General features: G+C 46.0%; 7 protein-coding genes across 12 annotated transcripts; 3 read left to right on the top strand and 4 right to left on the bottom strand.

Moving 5' to 3' along the window:
• The first annotated feature begins 190 nt into the window (after nt 1–190).
• Nucleotides 191–2,056, top strand: LOC9633545 (cytochrome P450 710A1). The gene has a single exon (XM_002960767.2). It carries the CDS (start codon nt 232–234, stop codon nt 1,813–1,815), a length of 1,584 nt encoding a protein of 527 aa, XP_002960813.1. The 5' UTR covers nt 191–231; the 3' UTR covers nt 1,816–2,056.
• Nucleotides 2,057–5,626: 3,570 nt separating this feature from the next.
• LOC9663130 lies at nt 5,627–8,029 on the bottom strand. 5 transcript variants are annotated; one of them, XR_002991342.1, is made up of 10 exons: nt 7,498–8,029; nt 7,315–7,413; nt 7,079–7,256; nt 6,930–7,027; nt 6,812–6,876; nt 6,613–6,755; nt 6,491–6,552; nt 5,992–6,448; nt 5,851–5,932; nt 5,627–5,790 (listed from the first exon to the last, which is right to left on the bottom strand). XR_002991342.1 is itself a non-coding variant. In XM_024667359.1 (6 exons), the coding sequence occupies exons 1-6, from the start codon at nt 8,002–8,004 to the stop codon at nt 6,629–6,631; spliced, it is 1,074 nt and encodes a 357-aa protein (XP_024523127.1). In that variant the 5' UTR covers nt 8,005–8,029; the 3' UTR covers nt 6,474–6,628. The 5 variants fall into 5 exon arrangements, 1 of the variants encoding a protein (XP_024523127.1); XR_002991339.1 differs by having other exon boundaries at nt 5,992–6,414; XR_002991328.1 differs by having other exon boundaries at nt 6,491–6,755.
• Nucleotides 8,030–8,193: 164 nt separating this feature from the next.
• LOC9633544 (3-ketoacyl-CoA synthase 11) lies at nt 8,194–10,198 on the top strand. The gene has a single exon (XM_024667156.1). It carries the CDS (start codon nt 8,281–8,283, stop codon nt 9,943–9,945), a length of 1,665 nt encoding a protein of 554 aa, XP_024522924.1. The 5' UTR covers nt 8,194–8,280; the 3' UTR covers nt 9,946–10,198.
• Nucleotides 10,199–10,236: 38 nt separating this feature from the next.
• Nucleotides 10,237–12,781, bottom strand: LOC112343552 (serine/threonine-protein kinase GRIK1-like). The gene is made up of 13 exons (XM_024667219.1): nt 12,116–12,781; nt 11,967–12,041; nt 11,872–11,916; nt 11,747–11,821; nt 11,562–11,649; nt 11,386–11,510; nt 11,228–11,323; nt 11,099–11,165; nt 10,911–11,026; nt 10,778–10,856; nt 10,646–10,717; nt 10,521–10,587; nt 10,237–10,461 (listed from the first exon to the last, which is right to left on the bottom strand). The coding sequence occupies exons 1-11, from the start codon at nt 12,509–12,511 to the stop codon at nt 10,650–10,652; spliced, it is 1,230 nt and encodes a 409-aa protein (XP_024522987.1). The 5' UTR covers nt 12,512–12,781; the 3' UTR covers nt 10,237–10,461; nt 10,521–10,587; nt 10,646–10,649.
• An 87-nt stretch (nt 12,782–12,868) lies between these two features.
• Nucleotides 12,869–16,262, bottom strand: LOC9663129 (WD repeat-containing protein 48). The gene is made up of 18 exons (XM_002960103.2): nt 16,090–16,262; nt 15,930–16,034; nt 15,702–15,863; nt 15,587–15,652; nt 15,448–15,534; nt 15,103–15,387; nt 14,956–15,053; nt 14,867–14,902; nt 14,692–14,812; nt 14,396–14,635; nt 14,253–14,348; nt 14,137–14,202; nt 14,043–14,081; nt 13,857–13,991; nt 13,485–13,810; nt 13,337–13,430; nt 13,125–13,283; nt 12,869–13,068 (listed from the first exon to the last, which is right to left on the bottom strand). Exons 2-18 carry the CDS (start codon nt 16,026–16,028, stop codon nt 12,964–12,966), a joined length of 2,214 nt encoding a protein of 737 aa, XP_002960149.1. The 5' UTR covers nt 16,029–16,034; nt 16,090–16,262; the 3' UTR covers nt 12,869–12,963.
• Nucleotides 16,263–16,843: 581 nt separating this feature from the next.
• On the top strand, nt 16,844–18,408 carry LOC9633543. 2 transcript variants are annotated; one of them, XM_024669825.1, is made up of 8 exons: nt 16,844–17,036; nt 17,089–17,180; nt 17,235–17,313; nt 17,369–17,397; nt 17,451–17,544; nt 17,601–17,687; nt 17,746–17,872; nt 17,939–18,408. In XM_024669825.1, the coding sequence occupies exons 1-8, from the start codon at nt 16,914–16,916 to the stop codon at nt 18,214–18,216; spliced, it is 909 nt and encodes a 302-aa protein (XP_024525593.1). In that variant the 5' UTR covers nt 16,844–16,913; the 3' UTR covers nt 18,217–18,408. The 2 variants fall into 2 exon arrangements, with proteins under 2 accessions (XP_024525593.1, XP_002960811.1); XM_002960765.2 differs by having other exon boundaries at nt 17,927–18,408.
• LOC9633542 (ribosome biogenesis protein NSA2 homolog) lies at nt 18,242–19,623 on the bottom strand. Its single transcript, XM_002960102.2, has 9 exons — nt 19,550–19,623; nt 19,363–19,482; nt 19,236–19,303; nt 19,068–19,176; nt 18,941–19,009; nt 18,836–18,893; nt 18,536–18,771; nt 18,429–18,480; nt 18,242–18,368 (listed from the first exon to the last, which is right to left on the bottom strand). Exons 1-9 carry the CDS (start codon nt 19,550–19,552, stop codon nt 18,301–18,303), a joined length of 783 nt encoding a protein of 260 aa, XP_002960148.1. The 5' UTR covers nt 19,553–19,623; the 3' UTR covers nt 18,242–18,300.
• Nucleotides 19,624–19,633: the final 10 nt, after the last annotated feature.

Here is a 19,633-nt window from a genome sequence, read left to right as displayed (position 1 = left end):
TGACAGAATATTCTGCTAGCTCGACGGAATGTTCCGTGGTGGTTGGAATCTTCCGTCTTCCGGGCGGCTATGGGGGCCGGGCGGGTGGGCGGCGGGGCCGAGGCGGAGGGGATGGCGCCGATATATTGGCAGGGATGGTGATTAGGGTTCTTCCTCGTGGGCGCGGCGGGCGGCCGGGGTTGATCCGCGGCGATCGAGGACGACAGCGCGGCGGCGGCGGGGCGGCAGCGGATGGAGGATTGGGCGTGGAGTTGCCTGCTTGTGGCGTCGAGCTTGGTGCTGTGCGCGCTGGCGTGGGAGCAGCTGGGCTACATCCGCAAGGGCGCGCATTTGCCCGGGCCGCGGCTGGTGATCCCGTTCCTGGGCAATGTGGCGGCCATGGTGGCCGATCCCACGGGCTTCTGGGAGCGCCAGGCGATCCGGGCCAGGAGCAGCCCCTGGGGCCTGTCCTGGGACGTGATCCTGGGGCGATTCATCCTCTTTGTCCGCGACGCGGAGCTCTCACACAAGATCTTCGCGAATGTCCGGCCCGAGGCATTCCATCTCGTGGGTCACCCATTCGGGAAGAAGCTCTTTGGCGAGGAGAATCTCATCTTCATGTTTGGGGAGGAGCACAAGGATCTCCGGCGCCGTCTCGCGCCGCTCTTCACCTGGAAGGCGCTGGGCGTCTACGTCGCCATCCAGGAGCGCACCATCCGCAAGCACATCCATCGCTGGCTCGCCAATTCCTCGAGCTCGATCCACCAGCGCCCAGTGGCGATGAGGAGCCTCTGCCGCGACATGAATCTCGAGACGTCCCAGGAGGTGTTCGTGGGACCATACCTGGATCCGCGAGCGCGCGAGCACTTCACGCGGGATTACAACCTCTTCAACCTCGGCCTCCTGGCGCTGCCGATCGATCTCCCGGGCTTCGCCTTCCGCCGCGCCAAGCAGGCGGTGGAGCGGCTGGTGGCGACGCTGGGGGAGTGCGCGGCGCGGAGCAAGCGGCGGATGAGCACCCCGGGCGAGCAGCCGGCGTGCCTCATGGACTTTTGGATGGCGGAGACGCTGGCGGAGATCCGCGCCGCCCGGGAGTCGGGCTCGCCGCCGCCGCCGCACAGCTCGGACCGCCAGGTCGGGCAGCACATATTTGACTTCCTCTTCGCGGCACAGGACGCTTCCACCTCGTCCCTCGTGTGGGTTTGCGCGCTGCTCGAATCAAACCCGCAAGTGCTCGGCAAGATCCTCGACGAGCAAAGATCTCTTCGCAGAGGAGGAGAAGGAGAATTTGGATCAAACTTTGACCCCGCCACCCCGGTGGGGTCAGAGCTCCTGCGCGAGATGAAGTACACGGAAATGGTGGTGAAGGAGGTGCTTCGCTACAGGCCGCCGGCGACCATGGTGCCACACATTGCGAGCGTGGATTTCCCCATCACGGACTCGTACACTGTTCCCAAGGGGGCCATCGTCTTCCCGTCGCTGTTGGAGTCGTCGTTCCAGGGGTTTAGGGAGCCGTACGCGTTCGATCCGGATAGATTCTCGGCGGCGCGGCTCGAGGACGTGGCGTTCAAGCGGAACTGGCTGCTGTTCGGCGCGGGATCGCACCAGTGTCTCGGCCAGAGGTACGCCATCAACCATCTCGTGCTCTTCACCGCGCTCTTCTCCAGCATGGTCGAGTGGGAGAGGGTCCGGACGCCCGGCTGCGACGAGATCCTCTACGTGCCCACCATTGTCCCCAGGGATGGATGCCTGGTCACTCTCAAGCCCCGCCGCGGCGATGATGATCGACGAGGACGGGAAGAACGAGAGATTGAGGAGACGAGTACAGAGAGCTAGAGGAAGGTTTCCCATTTTTTTCCACAACACAGGTTGGTTGCCGGAGAACTCATTGCGTGGCATCAGGTGCCCGAGATGGGGGCCCGAGGTGGCGTTGGAGATGGAGTCCGGGGTGGCATGTCAGCCTCTGGCTATTGATTTGTTGGTTGGTTTTAGAGGGGTACTACTAGGCACCACTGTAATGTCCACTTTCCTTGTGATATAAGAAATAGGACCTACATTGGGTCCTTTGCTTTGGTCCTCCTTGACCAGAGGGAACGGGTTTGAATGGGGGAGGGATATGCCTCGGCGATATTTTGGCGGTCAATGGTTTTCTTATCTTTTGTTTGCTGCAGGGCATGTGGAGTCTTGCTGACGAGATTGGTAGTTGGGCCTGTCCAGCCTGGACTGCCAGCACAACGACAGCTCAACAGAGCATGGTAATCGCTGACGTCTGCAACTGTAACTTTGATGGTGTGTTTTTTTTAACACTATAGAAAGTGCTTTAAATAATGCAGCTAGTTTGTTCAATGTCAAAGGAGTGACACTGAATGGAGTCCCATCTCAACTTGGCACAAAATGCCCAGTGCTGCTACATTTGAGTCCCAAGCCCTTTGATCAACTCTAAAAGCCTTTTTACTAAGGTGGGAATAGTGATTTTGTAATTCTTATACTAATATTACAACTTATGTTTGCTGTTTTAACACTAATGTCTGTTAATATTTGAATTCATCATTTGCAATAAACTATGTCTAAAATGTAACAGTATTAATTTTACCTTTATAACTTTTTAGTGATAATTTTTTCCCGAACACTTACCACTTACATTTGCATATAATTATATGATTTTCTTGAAGAGCATCTGAAACTTCAATTAGGTTGTTAACACCACCACAAGAACTTGTAGACCTTTTATATATAAGAAAATTCATTCCAATCACACTTTTATACATTAAGATATTCACAAAATTCATATTATTCTCCTCTCTCAAAGATGATGGTAAATCTGGTGAAACATCTAGAGCTTTCATTGTAATATTGAAGAACTAGAAGAACTTGAAACTTAAGAGGCACCAGTAGACATAATATAATAAACCAAAAACCAAAATCATATTAGCATATTTAGAATAATTGTTACAAAAAAACACACCAGTAAAACTGAGGAGAATCTAAGAAACAAAATAAAAATCTGTTGCACTTTACATTGTAGCAACACTTAGTTTGTTTATGTATTTTAAATGTATATTATTATAATACAGCAGGTTCTAGATCATTTTAATTTGATAAAGAGAAAGTTGGTTTCTGTTTCTCACATTGCTTCTAAAACACTTGCACCTTTTAAAAATCAAACTTAACTTTCGAGTGGAAGTTTGTTACTGTTTTCCATATTGATGAGGTCATTAGAACCTCTTTTTTAATGAAAGAAAATGAAATACTTGCTAAGGTTTTTATTTAATTCTCTTTGCACTTTAATTGTCACCTTTAAATTGGTAAACCCATAGCTAAGAAAGAACAGAAAAAATAAAAATAAAAGAAAACAATGAGGAGTTCATACTCTTAACACAAAAATGTTTTCGATAGAAAAACTAGGGAAGATTCAAAAAGAGTTTCCTTGCTAATGGCTGCTAAGTGGTATAACTATCCAAAAAGAAAAATAACTCTAGGTTAGAGAAATCATATTTAATGATCCTCATCCAAAGAAGAGGAATTCACATCATCTTTTTCCTGAGCATTTTGTGGGCTGTAATAAAGTATTGATGTTTAAGAAAGTTCATAAACTACAAAAATATTTATAATCTATAATTACAAAATAATATAACTGTATATAAAGTATAAAAGATGTTTAAGAAAGTTTAAAAATTATAATCTTATAGCTTCTAAATAGGATTAATCTAAATATCAATAATTAAATAGTAGAATATATCAGAATATCAAAGCATATTGTTTTAAACCAAAAATAGAAATAAAACTTTTTTACCTCCTCCACATATTTTTAAGCATACAAAACAATTCTACTTTAAATTCAAAAAATAAATCATCTATTTTATTAGGACTGTAAAATATATCTATTTAACATTCATAAATTAAAGAAAAATCTAAATGTAATTTTATCTTATATATTAAGTTTGCTTAGTATAGGATATTCTAGAATATTCTACCATCTAATGGTTGTTATTCATTTAGATTAATTTTGTATTTATAATTTATAAACATATTCATAATTTATAAAATTTCTGAAACCCTTTCTAGTATATTATTTTTTATTCTATCATCTAATGGTTGAAATGTAATAAGATTAATCTTGTGATTATAAATTATAAACATGATTATATTTATAAAATTTATTTGATTAATTGGATTAATAAGTAAGAATAACACTACTATTAAGAAAACTAAACTTTGCTACATAGAATGCATAGCAATTTATTTTTTTTATAGTAGATAACAAAGTCTACAATCCCTGATAAACTACGATACAACACTAAATTTCCATCATCTTGTATAGTAAGAATAGATGGTAGTTCACATGGTGAAGGTGAGCAATATTTATTAATTGTATATAGTGGATCTCCATTTCTTTTATACAATACCAAATTACCATCTGTTTGAAGCCTTAATATACAACCATATTGTCCATAATTACCAGTATTACTATTCCAATATGCAAATTTATTTTGCACATCTAATAATTGAATTTCACAATTACTAAGCAATACTAACTCATACTTTTTATTTGGTGAAAGTTTCAAAGTGCCAGGATTCATAAAAGAAAATTTATTATAATCCTCTCCAGAAATAAGGCTTGAGTACATAATCCAACAATCATATAAGTCTTGAGGAATTTTTTCTACCATCTGAGTTTTGTTTGTAAGTTGTTCTATTGACATCTTAGGTATTTTTTATCCATACTCTAGAAAATAAAGAACCATAAAATTCGCATTAACAACTATCAAAACCTTGCCATTGAGTTTTATCCTTCAAAACATGATAAATTGGGTATAAACCAGTTGTTATGTCATCTCCACTAGCACCACCATTTCTGTTAAATTGACCACTACAATATCCTTCATCATTAACAGGGTTGAGAAACCATGCAGCTACAAGCACACGGAATGACCCAATCATGTTAAAATATGCGAATGCCTGTCCATATGAGTAACTATAATCATGACTAATAGAATCTATCACTTGATCTAGTGTAAACAAAATAACATCCCGTGGATCTCCAACTGGTATAACATTTGCAGTCCCACCATCCTCAAGCTTGCCCTCAAGGTAACGAAACAAAGAGAAAATTATGAGAAATTTGAGTCTCATATTCTCTGGCCTTAACATATATGGAAAAAAAAATTAGAAGCTTGTGAAGGTTGAAGCTTTGAAAGCAATGTTAAACTTGTCATATTGTTTTAAAGCAGTAAGCTTTTTTTTTTGGCTTTTTCTTTTTAAAAAAAAAGAGATCTTTTTTTAAGAAAAGAGAGCAGACCTGACCGGGCTGTTGCATTTAAACCCCGGAGCGACAGCGAGCTTGACAAAGTATTTCCCCATCCTCGACGGCTCCATATGCCAGTCCGTAAGCCCCAGATTTCGTCCAGCACGCCGGTATAGATGGATCTCACCAGCGTGAAATGTTACAACGCGTTCATTCATTGCCACACACTGGTGCGAACAGTGGCAGTGGCATGCTTTTGAGCATTTTATCGTCCACTGGGAGCCTGATCACCAAGGATGGGAAGAGCGAGAAAGGGATCTTTACGACTAAAATTCTCCTTTTTATGAAAGTGGTTGTGCCGGTAGCAAGTTTTGGCTCCTAGACATGATTAACTATTGTCTCTCAGAACACATATAATTGCAAATGTTTCAGGCACTGATAGATACATGGTGTCAATATATGATTATCATAGACTAAGAAAGTACTGATACTAACAGCCCAGAAACATATGCGGGCCACAGCAGCAACAAATCTCTAGCAGCCAGCAGCAGCACAGACCAGCTAAACTGCAAGACGACCAAAAGAGTGATAAAAACCGGTAGAAAATCTGTGCTCGCTGAGCTTACCATCCTTCTGCAAATCCTTTCTCGCGGTGAGAAGGCCCCTGGTAATAGTATTGCGGCGGGGGCGCCACTGGAGGAGGATAGCCTTGAATTGGAGAAGGAAAGATTCATCCATAGATCATTAACTTCAAACTCTTCTCTTACCTTGAGGAGGATAAGGATAAGAAGTTCCCATACTGTCCAGTTGGGACTCGCCCTGATCTTCCTATAGAGCGAAAGATCTTGGTGCTTGCTTACGTACGTACTTTTTGACCAGAAGAAGATTCGATTTTTATCAAAGGATCAACACCAAGGTTGGTGAAAAATGTCCTTCAAAATCTTCCGGTTCGGTGGAATGAATATTTTCTCCATCACTTTCGAACTTTGATTCCAAAGTTGATGTCTCCAGGTGATTTGGAGCCCAAGAGCTTTCAATAAGTGACACCATCTCTCGCATCACTCATGCGCTACAATGGAGCTGCTAGAGCAATCGAGAAAACAAGCGATGGTTTCTTTGCGGGCTTGAAATCGTTGATGGCTTCGCAAGCTCGAAAATGTTCTCTTGAACTTTTGAAGGATATCGCGAGCCTGAAACATTGGCACAGCGTTTACAAATAATTCACTGCATGGGACTTGAGCACGTCGGAGAAAGAAATGGACTTACTATGGTCAGAACGAAAAAAGTCCAAGCGCACGACCTGAAACTCAAATCACACTTACAGTATACTACACGGAAAAGACGAGATTCCCGGATACATGATTGCTACCAAAACTGTGGAAAGTTACCCCGAGAAGGCATGGGTCACGACGCCTTTGAATCTGGTGTGCCTTCATCCATAGCCGTGTCTTCTGGATTCACCATCTTGTCTAGTGAATCAATATCCGAAAGCTGGGTCAGGGTCTCAATGCGCAGGCTGTTTGCATCCTCGCTGCACGGAAAACCGAGAATGTTTTAATACAAGACAGCTACAAGGGCAGTACGTACTCTGTGACTCCAAAAAGCTCTTTGATTTTCAGAGCGTCTCTTGACGTCGAACAGAACTCGTCCAACTGGAGAACAAGAAACTGTGGTGAGAAACAGCACAGAGTATAGAGATCTTCACCTCAGATAAGTATAGGAGCTTGCTAAAGAGAGAACGAACAGCAGCCTTCCGCTTGACACCCCTCTCCGTGAGTCCCCGTAAATCCATCATCACGGTTCCTACATGCAAAGCCCGGTCACGACGTGATTCAAGCCGAAATCTTCACAGACCATTCTCATTCACCACGCGCCTCGAGGTTTCGTTCAAGACGTCGGCAATCTCATTGTCGGTCAGCTTGGTGATCCTTCGGAGATGGATAAGATCTGCGACAGTCTCCGGCGTGAAAGCTCGCTCGTTCATGGCGTATCGAATATACTTCCGGAGCACTTCTTTTGAGTCAAAAGAGCACTGGAAAGGACACGCAGTGAAAAGGAGAGCAGAAACAAAAAAAGGAATCACAGCCTACCTTCCTTTCCAGCTCTTTGAGCACTTTGCTGTCAAATTCTTCACGGCGCTGTGGAAAATACTTGTCCAAGGAAGTCACCAAAAAGGCATTCTTTCCAATCTGAAACAAAAAGATGAGTCCATCCATCATCCATCTCCACGTAAAAAGCGAAAGAACAAAACGAAAGAGTTCCGAGAGCTTTACCATCCTTCTCTTCTTCGCCTTTGGAGAGCTATACTTCTTCACAGTCCTGTACACAGCGATCACGAAAGTCACGCTGAAATACGCCACGGGCAAAACCAGCAGCCATGGAACGGAGCTCTGTCCCACCCTGGGCCCTGGAATCGCTTGAATGGCATTCCCGGTCATCTGGACAAGCTCCCCGGTCTTCTCCTCCACCCAGCTCATCTCCACCTCTTCCACCTCTTCTTTCACAACCGGCGCTGCTGCCACCGCATTCTTCCCAGCATTCTTCCTCCCACTTCCTTTCGAAACCTCCGTCTCTGAGGTAGCAGCGGTCACCTCCGCCTGTTCTTGATCCTTCTTCTTCGAAGACCACCATGCCCGAGCCGAGACATCCCGTCGCAGCGCGAAATCCCGGGAGCTGACGCTCCAAATCGCGTCGCGAGGGAGTAATCTACTCGATTGGGGGGAGTACCTGGAGCAGCAGCGCGCGGGAGGGACAAGAATCGCGCTGGTCATCGTCGCCATCGATGAGAGAGGTGGCCCAAAACCTAAGTTCTTGGCCTAACCCCCCTGGGTTAGTTAAAGGGCGTTTGTTAGCTAACCGGATGCGCGGCATATCCCCTTTTTCTATTTTTTCAAAACTTAGGGCTAGCTCGAGCTAACGAGCATATCCCCAGTCTTTTATTTTTTCAAACATTAGGGCTAGCTCTTTATGGCCAGGAGTAAAAATCGATAGCGATATGTCCGGCTGGTCTTTTGGCGTTCCGCGTGGTACGTAATGGACCGCCAGCGGTGATATAAATGCCGCCCATGCTATGCCGCCCATTCTTCCAGATTTTAGGGTTCTTGGCTCGCGAGAAGGGAGAAAAGGAGGAGTGGGAGAGAGGGAAATCTTTGGTTTCATGCGCCAAGCTCGGATCTGACAGAAGAAGAAGCCAAGCCGCGCGCCGCATTTGTCCAGCAATGGATCGTCCCCCGCGGGTAAGATCGAGGCTCCCGGATTTCCTCCAGTCCGTGCGGCTCAAGTACGTGAAGCTGGGCTACCTCTATGTGGTGTCGCGGGCGCTCATCTTCCTGCTGGTGCCGCTGATGCTCCTGGTGGCCGCGGAGATCGGCAGGCTGGGGATCGACGACATCTGGAAGCTGTGGGAGCACTTGCAGTTCAATCTGGTGAGCGTGCTGGCGTGCTCCGGGGCGCTCGTCTTCGCGGCGACGCTCTACTTCATGTCGCGGCCCCGCCCGGTCTATCTCGTGGATTTCGCGTGCTACAAGCCCGACGACGAGAGGAAGTGCTCCAAGGCCACTTTCATGGAGCGATCCACGCTCTCGGGGGCTTTCAACGACACCACTCTCGAGTTCCAGAAGAAGATCTTGGAGAGATCCGGGCTGGGCGAGGACACTTATCTCCCCGAGGCAGTGATGAACGTTCCGCCCAATCCATGCATGAGGGAGGCGAGGAAGGAGGCCGAGATCGTCATGTTTGGAGCCATCGACGAGCTCCTGGCCAAGACCGGAGTGAAGCCCAAGGACATCGGCGTGCTGGTCGTCAACTGCAGCCTCTTCAATCCCACTCCATCGCTCTCGGCCATGATCGTCAATCACTACCGGATGCGCGGCAACATCACGAGCTTGAATCTCGGCGGGATGGGCTGCAGCGCCGGGGTGATCTCCATCGACCTCGCCAAGGATCTGCTCCAGGTCCACACCAACACGTACGCGCTGGTGGTGAGCATGGAGAACATCACGCTCAACTGGTACTTTGGCAACGAGCGCTCCATGCTGGTGCCAAACTGCCTCTTCCGGATGGGTGGAGCGGCCATCCTCCTCTCCAACAAGCGGTCCGCGCGACGCCGCGCCAAGTACGAGCTCGTCCACACGGTGAGAACTCACAAGGGGGCCGACGAGAAGTGCTTCCAGTGCGTCTACCAGCAGGAGGACGACAAGGGGACGGTGGGAGTTTCACTGTCGCGGGATCTCATGGCGGTGGCCGGCGACGCGCTCAAGACCAACATCACGACGCTGGGTCCGCTGGTGCTGCCGCTGTCCGAGCAGATCATGTTCTTCTTCACGCTCTTCGCGAGGAAGGTGCTCAAGATGAAAGTCCGGCCTTACATCCCCGACTTCAAGCTGGCGTTCGAGCACTTTTGCATCCACGCCGGGGGGAGGGCCGTGCTGGACGAGCTGGAGAAGAACCTCCAGCTCTCGCCGTGGCATATGGAGCCGTCGAGGATGACGCTCTACCGCTGGGGGAACACTTCCTCGAGCTCGCTGTGGTACGAGCTCGCCTACTGCGAGGCCAAGGGGAGGATTGCTCGCGGGGACCGGATCTGGCAGATTGCTTTTGGATCCGGGTTTAAGTGCAACAGCGCGGTGTGGAGAGCTCGAAAGTCGCTCAAGCCGGATCAAGTGAAGAACGCGTGGTCGGACTTTATCGACGAGTTCCCGGTCTCGCTGGCTCACATCTAGAGAAGAGGAAAGAACTGGAAGCTGAGCTATGGAGGATTGGAGCTGGAACACAGCGGCAGCAAACATCTCTACTGGTTCTTGGGGGAGGTTTGTGGCTCTTCTTTTTCTTCGTTTTTTTTTTTGTCTTGATTTCTTTCTTTCTGCGATGTCCTGGTTGGATTGACAGACAGAGACGAAGTCTTTTCCTCTCTGATAACTTTACTTCGTTGTTTTTGTTCACTCGATGATCAATGGAACGAAGAGATTTTAATTCTTCCAATTTATGAGAGCACAGACAAAACAAACACGGACTTTTGGGCTCAAACTTGTTTTTTTTTATGAGGTTTTCTTAGATTGGAACAAAACTTCCTCGATGGTGGCGAGTGTTTATTGTACGTGACGATCATCATCAGCTTTGCCTTTTTCCTGTGTTTGGGTGTTTTGATTCCAACAAACAAGCTACCGAGAAAGTGATTCGCCACTTCTTCTTGACCGGAATGCTAACATTCTGAAGTGTAGTCTACCAAAACTTCCTTCCTGGAGGAAAATTCAACGATTGCGAGTTGAGAGCGAGTAAACAAACACGGAATTCTTACCAGTTTCTTAACCACATGAAGTCGAGATTGGTGCCATGCCATGAAGCAAAAGCACAGATCACGCCCCCTGTGGATTTGATTTCCAAGTGTTACCAAACGACTTTAGACACGTTACATCCACGGACCTTTCTAGGAGCTTGCTTTAAGGAGCCAAGGATGGCACAAAACAGCATCTAGTGTCATTCGTTGGTCGGGATCTAAGAAAAAGGAAAAAGTTACATATAAACTCAAGTTGGGCATCAATGAAACCTTCGCACCTTTACAGAGAAGTCCTTCCAACAGGTTTTGAAGATCGGGATCCAGGCCAGGAGGCATCGAGAGCTCTTGCTGGACAATCTGCAAAGCGCTAGCGTGTCAAATGATTAGATACCCATCCATCGGGGTGCTTACCTTGTCATAAGTGTCCTGAAAGTTTTCCCCAACAAATGGATACTGTCCTGTGACCATGCAGTACAAAGTCACTCCGAGAGCCCAGACGTCCGCGGCCTTTCCGTGATATGCCATGCCTTTCCGAGAATAAAAAGAACAAAACAAACACACATGAGTCATGTCGGAAGAGCTCCAATCACGAGAAACACCTTTACAGCATTCTGGTGCTGTGAAGACAGGAGTGCCAGGAGATCGACGTAAAAGATCATCATCGCCCTGCGGCAAAAGAAAGAAAGAAAAACTTTCATCTCACCACCACACCACAAACTCTGTGGTACCTCGAAAGTTCGACTGATACCAAAATCTCCAATTTTGATCCTGCCTTCGGCAGTGATCATCAGGTTCTCGGGCTTGATATCTCCATGGATAACTTTCTGTCGATTGATAGAATGCGCGATCAACTCAAGCAAAAAAGCAAAGAAAAGGTAGACCCTACATTGTTGTGAAGATACATCAAACCCGCCACGATGTCTCTGAAGTAGCGTCTCGCTGTGGACTCGCCAAGGCCACCAGGTGGTCCAGATTGTTTAAACATTCGTTGCCCTTCTATGTACTCCAGAACTGAAAGACAAGTATACATAAGTAGCAACAACATAATAATCACAATCTTACCCATATAGAGCTGGTCACACTCTGGATCATCTATGACCTCAATCAATCTAACAATGTTAGGATGTCTCAAGTGCTTCATTACCTCTACCTGAAAAAATTAAAAATAAAAACATTGCAGAAAATGAGAGTGAAAGAACATCTCATAATGCTTCGTAGAAAAATTTCATAGAAAACAAGAGACTTACTTCTCTACGAACGTCCATCATTGCAGTTTCAGACGGGGCTACCCGAATTTTCCCTAGTCGCGACTTATCAAACACCTTCAAAAACAGCGGTTAGATCTAGCACATGGTGCGAGACAATTCAGTACCTTGATGGCATAAAACTTTTGATCAAACAAGCTACGGTGCAGTACCTGAAAGGGAATAAAATGTTTCTACAGAAAGTTGAAAGACTTCCACTCACCACTTTCCCATAGCTCCCTTTCCCAATTCTTTCGTGACGGACGTATTGATTGATCATTTTACTCCCATCGTAGCTCTACAAAAAAAAAAAAAAAAACACAAGAATTTTTTTTCTAACCGTGATTCTGTAGGCACACAATGCGCACTTACCTGGGAAGTATTCGCTCGTCGAGTGATCTTCACATCGGTCACCGGATTAGCAGCGTTTTCCACAGACCATCCATTTTCCTGGCTCGATTTTCCTAGTCTAACTCCCACCAATTCCCGACCACTGCTCGAAAACCTTGCCGAAGAACTCCTCTTGCCACTGGACGCGGTATCACTCCCTGGAAACTTGAGCAGCTGCTCTTGCGAAGCTCCTGCCGGATAATAGCTCGCTTGCTTCGAAGCTTTGGTAGATTTCCTACTCAGCCCAAAGCAGCAGCCAAAGCACCCCATAATCCTACTCACAAGCGCCCCCAGCACCTCATAGAAATCGTACCATTTCCCGGTCGCATCCATCCATCTCGACCTATGATTTCGTAGCTCGCCCAGATCAAAAGTCATAAGCACGGGCCAGCGATGATCCAATGCCGGTGGCGCCAAGAACTAGGGAGAACCTATTACCATACACTGCTCCATCGACGATTTCCCGCCGCGATTCCGGGTCAATCGATCCATCCGTGGCCTGGAAAATGGGGGCTAGGAACCTGGAATCGAGCGCCATGGGGATCGCAGGGCAGCGCCTTCATCGTCGTGCTCCTCGCCCGCCATAGCTCTGCTCTCCATCCAGGTCACAAATTATGATTCCCCTTGTCCCACCGTCCGATCGACTTTCCACGTTGGCACCATCGCAACCGTACGTTCAGCTTAGTACGGGCTTAGCAAGGGGAAGAACTTCCGTACACCTTGTGGAGAAACAAAAAAAAAAAAATGGTAGGCCACTTTAAAAAACCTTTCTTGTGTCTGTACAAACTTTGTGCCGATTAGTTTGGACCGACGCTTCCTTTCGTTCCTTATCACCGGCTTTGCGTCTGGATGTTTCGATAATACAAGCAAAGATCTTCCGGTTTTTTCCAGATGTATGTTCTCACAGTTGCCAGGCTCATATCGGGAGACAAAACCTGCGCGTAGTTTTAGCTCCAGATCTTGGAAAAAATGCTAAGAACTGGGAGCTTACCTGCTGGTTACACAGTATCTCGATCGCTGGCTTCGGGTTAGATTGCCACGGCCTTGAGCTGGGCCTGTAATCGTAAACGTTACCAGGCATTTGTGGACCGGAGGCGTGATCGTCTAGAGGTCTGTCCAGAACTAGCTTCTCGAGCACGTAGTTAATCACCTGGAATGAAAAATCATGAAGAGATTTGATCGAGGGAACACGAACTTTGTAACCTTCTGTATTCTTAGGATCTTCGGTGCGCTCAGTTTTCCTTGCGTGAGAACTTGCAGAGCAGTTCCTTCGTATGGATGTAGAAAGAAGCTACACCTGCGATTGCAGGGAATGAGGAGAGGAACTTTCACGCAACAATTAAGTACTTACTTGGACTGCTCACGAGGAGGGATTTGTGCGTGTGCTACACAGTCGATGCACCATCTCGGTAGCTCCTTCTCGTCTTCAACGCCTTCCAAGTCGGACACTTTCTTCCTCCATGGTCCACCCTGTGAGCCCTCCGTGATAATTGAGGGAGGGATGGACGTAGAAAAATCGAACACAACTTGACTGTCTGTGTTGTCATGAGCGTTGTCCGACAATGTCCTTAGACTTGACAAGGCGTCCCCATTAGCTAGATGCGTCGACGTCTTCTGCTTTCGTCGAGAAAGCCAGTGCGCAAAGAGACCACGCAACGTCTCTTGTCCAAGATTTAACTGCAAACACAACTTGTAAGTTTCACTTGTATATCTGCTTGGTTACCTTGGTCTCTTCAGACGCCCCAGGAACATGCAAATCCACGGCATACATCTCTGCCGAGAAGCATTGAGGCGTATCTAGATGTATAGAAATGCTCCCCAACCGCGTATCCATGGTAAACCACGTCGGCACGCTCACCTTCACAAGGGTTGAGTTGATAAAAAGTTAATGAAAGACAAACTTGCTTACCATCTCAAAGAGCTCCTTTTCTTTGTCATCGAACGAGACCTACAAACAAACCTTGAGCATGAAGCGTAAGAGAAACTTTGCAGGGCAGAAATACTTTTCCATAGTTCTCGACTACAGCTCCGCGAGTGATCTCCCAGAGCTTCACATTGTCCTCCGTATCCTGCAAGGGAAAGACACCAGTTTGGTTTGAACTTTAAAAGTTAACTGTACCTTTGTAAGCACATGTCGTTTGTCATTCAGCAGTGCATGTTTCACGATTCCAGGTGTGCCTGGAATAATAGAAGATGGTTCCGTGTACAGGGGTGCCTGCAATCAACGCTATAAAAACTAAAAGTCATCGAACGTAATCGTACCGGAGCGGACCCATCAATCCACGCTCTTGCACGAGAGAAAGGAAGCGATCCAGCCACAAAGGAATTTGCTTTTTGGAGTGCTTTGGCGGATATTCTCTCCCGTGCAGGCCATTTACGAATTGAGGAATCTGTCGACGCTACCCAGAGCCAATCGTCATCTTGCAACGCCATCTGAAGAATAGGATGCTGTTCTGTAAACAGCAGTATGCTCTCGCGAGAAGAAAGATCTGTCAAATAAACCTGTACAAAGTCTGTCAAATAACCTCCATGAATTACAAAAAGATTTTAAAACATACCGACAAGTCTTTGCCGCCACTGTAAACGTGACTAAAAGAGGATGTGCTCGCCATTGTCCACACTGAGTCAGTGTGCACAGCATATGAATGAACACAACGTTGCTGCCCAAGATCCCAAAGCCTGGCATTGACGCTAGTTATCAGTCGGAAATAAACATGTATGATGTATAGCTACCTGATAATTGAATCTGAAGACCCTGACAAACATAATCTGTTAAAAAGACAATGAGAAAATGCATGAAGAATACGCTTCGAGTGTGTTACCTTCCCGACGGATCCAAGAGCAAGCTTCGAACGTTATCAGTATGGCCCTTCAACTTCATTTGCTTTGCACCACTTCTTGGATCCCATACTCTTACAGCCTATTGAAAAGGTTAACTTTCCAATGTTCGAAGGCGAGCAAGAACGTACCTTTTCCGTGCCTCCGGAGACAAGCACGGTTCCAGCATCGTTGATGGCAAGGGCATACACAGATTGTTTATGTCCCTTTGCTGGTATTGGAGCGTAGGTTTGTGCAGGAGTAATTGCAGCAGTCGATCTCTCGGAATGTAGTAGATTTCCAGAGGTCTTATGCATTCCGTCATATCTGGTTTCCTCCAAACCATCACTTCGTGCTTTCGACACAGGAGCCGTCGCAGCTTCAAGGTCCCAGATGAAAACTTCGCAACCGAGGCCCCCCGAAGCCACAGTGTCGGTCTTCCATCAAAACAATATAGACATCATCAACAGTAAAAAGATGTGAATCGAATTCCTTACATGCCGAGCAGCAGCCAATGACGTGACATAATCCGAGTGCTGCCGAAATGTCCTAGTACAAGCTCCATTCGAAAATGCGTTCCAAGTCTGGTGGCATCAGGAAAACTAAGAGACGCCTTGGAGAAAAAACTAGAAGTACCTTGAGCGTGGTATCAGAAGAGCAAGACACGAGAGTGTCTTCTCCTGTGAGAACAAGATCGTTCACCTGTGAAAGAATTTTAACATCACAAGAAAAAATGGAAATCCACACATACCCAGTCGACATGCGACTCAAAAGTAGCACAGCAAGTCGCGACCTCTTCATCAACCTCCCATCTTTTGAGCGTTCCATCACGACTGCCACTGAAAAGAGATCTTTTTCCATCGGACAAATCGCTGGAAGACGAGACTTTCACACAATTGACACCAGAAGAGTGCTGAACGAACGAAGTCTTAGCTAGAGCACAAAAAATCAAATAGAAAGAAGGAAAGTTTTGGCTTACCGTAGAATCGTCAGCATCGGTAAAAACATATGTCAGTCTACGTTCCTTCCGAGGCCGGGATGGATTTGCAGCGTTGCCAGTGCTCGCGACTCGATGCATACCGACCTAAATCCAGGCCCAGAAGAATCGCTCAATTCGCCTCTACACAACCCTATCTTACCTCAGGAATGCGATGCAGGATTCCCCAATCAATCCCTCATCCCTCATACAATTGCTTTGCAAACTCTGGGAATTGGCAGCTGCTCCTCGCAGCCTGCGCCTCGTCAATCCATACCCTAGCGTCTATCGAGCGCAGATGGTCCTCCCCTCTCTGACTTTAGGGTTTATGCTCGGGTTTACGAAGCTTCCTGAATGTTTAGGGCTAAACAACAACATGCCTGGTATATTCTTGCATGTACTTGTCATATTTCAATTTTAATTTACAAAACTTTTACAAATTACGCATAAAGTAGAATTCTGCATGTAATTTTGCTTAATAGTAATGTTATTTTTACTTATTAATCCAATTGATCAAATAAAAGTTTATAATTATAAACATGTTTATAATTTATAAACACAAGATTAATCTTATTATATATCAACTATTAGATAGTAGAATAAAAAAGAATATACTAAAAAGTGTTTAAGGAAGCTTATAAATTATAAATACAAAATTAATCCATAACAACCGTTAAATGGTAAAATATTCTAAAATATTCAAGTAACGTTAATATTCAAGTACTATTTAATAACATACATTATCATCTTAGTTCTCCTATAGGTTTGCTTAAGCAAACAAAAAATTAAATTTAAATAATAATAATAACTTATTATTATTATTATTGAGGGAACCTCCAAAGTAACTTTATTAGATCTTTATTAACATGGGTGCTTCGGATAAATTTATGGCTTACAATTAATGGCATGGCTTTTCTAAAATCATATCTTTAATAAAAACTAATTAACCATAAAGTTTTTACTAATAAACTTTAGGGTTTAAAGAGAATGGTAAGTGATGTGAGGCAGCACATATCTTCGCTGCAAAGGGAGGACGCCCTCTTGGAGCGCCTCATCTACAGGAGCAAGAGCCAGCATCGCGGCACACTCCACTTCCGAAAGCTCCACCAGGTATATCATCCACAGCCATGGTGTTTGTAAATTTCACTCTTCATTCTTCCAGGCACGAAGGAGCCTCAAATTGCTTCGCGTTGCTGCCTCCGATACCTTCCTCTCGGCACTCGATTTCCATCTCGAGCCTGCTGTGAAACGCAGGTAGCGATCTGGAATCCCTTCTTTTGATCTATTTTACTTGTTCTTTACAAGCAGAAGGAACAAAAATGTAGCTTCCGAATCAAAAGAAGCTGTTTTAAACATTCTCTGGGGAGTCTCGAGGATCCTACACGAGGTACTTCTTTGGCAAGAAACTTAAGAATCTCTGAAAATGGTTTCTTCATCTTCAGCTAAATGCGCCCATCCTCGGTGCGAGCAAGTAAGTTCCGTGACCCTCATGTTTTTCTTTCAACGCCATCTTTTCTTCACCAGGCAAATGGCCGGATTGCTGGAGCAGGGACGTTTCATGTCTTACACACTGACGGTTTTGTCGATCCTGGCAAGAATTCGAGTTCTCTCCTTCCAGGTAGAACTTTCTCATGTCACAAGCAAAATCAAAACTCCTGCTCATCTTCTTTGTAGCTTTTGCTCGATTGCGTTTCGCTCTACAACCTCTTAGCAGCCGAGCTTCGTACTGGCAACTCTCTCGTGACTTTCAACAAGCTCCAAGTATGTAGCATATGATCTAGACTCGGATTGTATTGATAACGCGTTCTCCATTTTCTAGCGAGAGCTCCCGGCCTCCCTGGAGTGCAAATGGGATGCCGAAAGAGCCCAATACAATCTAGTGGAAGCGAAAGCCAACACTGAAGCTAATTGGTTTGTAGAAGATCGCCCAAGCAAGGATATGCGTGGTGAGTTCTCCATCTTCTACTAGAATGCTTTCATTCTTTCGCGCATTCTAAAAGGTCTGCGTCAAGCTGCGAGGATTTCTTCTTCTTCTGAAGTTCTAGCCGGCGGAGCCGACGTTGCGAAAAATCCACAGGCTCCCTCTCAAGCCGCAGCCGAGTTTCTAAAGTTCTTGGACACACCAGACGCAAGCGCGATCAAGTCGAAAAAGGTGGCATACGTTTCAGTGGCAAAAGTGACCGATCCATCACCGACGGAGCAAGCGAGCAGCTCTACGCCCACAAATCGTTCGACCGATACACTCTTCAATCTCTTGCTTTCCGGAAGAAGCACCGATAGCATCTTTTGAGAAGGAGAAACAAAACTCCCAGAGCTACAAACGATAGATTTTAGATTTACTTGCCACAAAATTTTGCTCACGGAGTCTTTGTTGTTACACAAGTAAGACTGCATTGATGCAGCCATCGTTTTCCGGATTGTTTGTCACTTGAGCAAACTTCCCTGAGAGGCAAGATGAGTAAAGTTAGCAAAACGTTTTCAATCGGATCGCCAAAATCTTACCCCATACAACTTTTCCAGCAGGAGTTACGAGTCCGAGCTCGCTAACATTTACCTGGAAAACATTTCGAATGATAAAAAAACTTAGGAAACGAAACCCATCAACTTACCTCGATGATCGTTCCCCTAGTTATCACACCCAGGGACGTGTACATGGGGCCGTTCGGGTTTTTCTTCACGCCAAGGATTTCAAGCTGGAATGTACACTTGAGCTCCGGATGTGAAACGTGTGCCTTGGTGAACCTCAACCCCATGGGCCTGATAAACCTCTCGTACTTCGGTGGTTTCCTCGTGAAACCGGCTCCAACAAATGTGGCTTTAGTAACCATTCGCTTCCACTGTTTAGCTAAAACGCGAAGAAAACAATGAGAAACCATCCGGTGAAAAATGAAAGACAAAGAAAACAGTACTCTTTCTTTTGCCAGATCGCATAACTCGGAACATTTCGTCTTCCGCAATGGGTCGGACCTGGAACAAGACATGTATGATGAGATCGAAGGCATGGTTGCGATTACCTTTGGAAGCGGAACTTGCCATTTTCCTGCTTTTTCCTTACGCTTTTGCTTGATACTGTTGCTCAGAACCTTTAAGGCAAACAAAGAATGAGTTTTGGGAGAAAAAAAAGAGAAATGTCCTGCTCACCTTAGCACGAGTAGTCGCCTCACGATCGAGCAAGTACGCAGGAATGGCGCCTTCCTGAACGTCATCCTCAACCTTGTGCCTGTTTGCTTTCTCGGAGTGCATAGCAAGCCTGCAAAGAAAAAGAGAGAAAGAATTAACAAAGAAGCTGCGAGAAAAGAAAGAGCATACGTTTTCTTCAACAACGCCTTCTCCTTGTATCGCTTGTTCGCGAACATCTTGCCCTTGAGACCGATCGCCTGAAATCAAATAAGTAAGGATCAACCAGCAAAGAAAAAAAAATGTAGAGGGCGCTTACCTTCTGCGCGTAGGCCGCACGCTTGTGGACCTCCCGAGCATCCTTCTTGCGTTTCCTTTCGAAGTAATCCGGGCGGTACCCATGCCGCTTGCGGTGCAAATCGATGTAATCTCCCTGAGGCTGATGGCGCAGACGAAAATCTATCAGCTGGGCTGCTGCAAGAAGCAAATCGAGCAAGAGCGCTTACCATCGCGACCGCCTCGCTTGCTGCGCAAAACCCTAATTCCTAGAAGGGACTCGACCCTTAGATCTCATAAAAGCCCTAAACCCA

This window comes from Selaginella moellendorffii, unplaced genomic scaffold (genome assembly GCF_000143415.4).
Source record: "Selaginella moellendorffii unplaced genomic scaffold, v1.0 SELMOscaffold_0, whole genome shotgun sequence".
NCBI classification, from domain to species: Eukaryota; Viridiplantae; Streptophyta; class Lycopodiopsida; order Selaginellales; family Selaginellaceae; genus Selaginella; species Selaginella moellendorffii.
The sequence above is the reverse complement of the archived record's forward strand: the minus strand, read 5'-3'. Positions and strand labels throughout refer to the sequence as shown.

Excerpts from the sequence above, each read along its gene's own strand:
- LOC9633545 (XM_002960767.2), top strand. The coding sequence starts at position 232 with ATGGAGGATTGGGCGTGGAGTTGCCTGCTTGTGGCGTCGAGCTTGGTG.
- LOC9663130 (XM_024667359.1), bottom strand. The coding sequence starts at position 8,004 with ATGGCGACGATGACCAGCGCGATTCTTGTCCCTCCCGCGCGCTGCTGC. Across the intron at positions 7,028-7,078 it reads GCGCGTGGTGAATGAGAATG|GAACCGTGATGATGGATTTA; the intron begins GTCTGTGAAGAT and ends CTTTGCATGTAG. Across the intron at positions 6,756-6,811 it reads GAGCTTTTTGGAGTCACAGA|CGAGGATGCAAACAGCCTGC; the intron begins GTACGTACTGCC and ends TTTTCCGTGCAG.
- LOC9633544 (XM_024667156.1), top strand. The coding sequence starts at position 8,281 with ATGCCGCCCATGCTATGCCGCCCATTCTTCCAGATTTTAGGGTTCTTG.
- LOC112343552 (XM_024667219.1), bottom strand. The coding sequence starts at position 12,511 with ATGACTTTTGATCTGGGCGAGCTACGAAATCATAGGTCGAGATGGATG. Across the intron at positions 12,042-12,115 it reads GACGAGCGAATACTTCCCAG|AGCTACGATGGGAGTAAAAT; the intron begins GTAAGTGCGCAT and ends TTTTTTTTGTAG. Across the intron at positions 11,166-11,227 it reads GTATCAGTCGAACTTTCGAG|GGCGATGATGATCTTTTACG; the intron begins GTACCACAGAGT and ends CTTTTGCCGCAG.
- LOC9663129 (XM_002960103.2), bottom strand. The coding sequence starts at position 16,028 with ATGCATCGAGTCGCGAGCACTGGCAACGCTGCAAATCCATCCCGGCCT. Across the intron at positions 14,349-14,395 it reads GGATTGATGGGTCCGCTCCG|GCACCCCTGTACACGGAACC; the intron begins GTACGATTACGT and ends CGTTGATTGCAG. Across the intron at positions 13,069-13,124 it reads AGATACTGTGTAACCAGCAG|GTTTTGTCTCCCGATATGAG; the intron begins GTAAGCTCCCAG and ends AACTACGCGCAG.
- LOC9633543 (XM_002960765.2), top strand. The coding sequence starts at position 16,914 with ATGGTAAGTGATGTGAGGCAGCACATATCTTCGCTGCAAAGGGAGGAC. Across the intron at positions 17,398-17,450 it reads CCCATCCTCGGTGCGAGCAA|GCAAATGGCCGGATTGCTGG; the intron begins GTAAGTTCCGTG and ends TTTCTTCACCAG. Across the intron at positions 17,873-17,926 it reads CCCAAGCAAGGATATGCGTG|GTCTGCGTCAAGCTGCGAGG; the intron begins GTGAGTTCTCCA and ends GCATTCTAAAAG.
- LOC9633542 (XM_002960102.2), bottom strand. Across the intron at positions 19,304-19,362 it reads GTGCGGCCTACGCGCAGAAG|GCGATCGGTCTCAAGGGCAA; the intron begins GTAAGCGCCCTC and ends ATTTGATTTCAG. Across the intron at positions 18,481-18,535 it reads CTAGGGGAACGATCATCGAG|GTAAATGTTAGCGAGCTCGG; the intron begins GTAAGTTGATGG and ends AATGTTTTCCAG.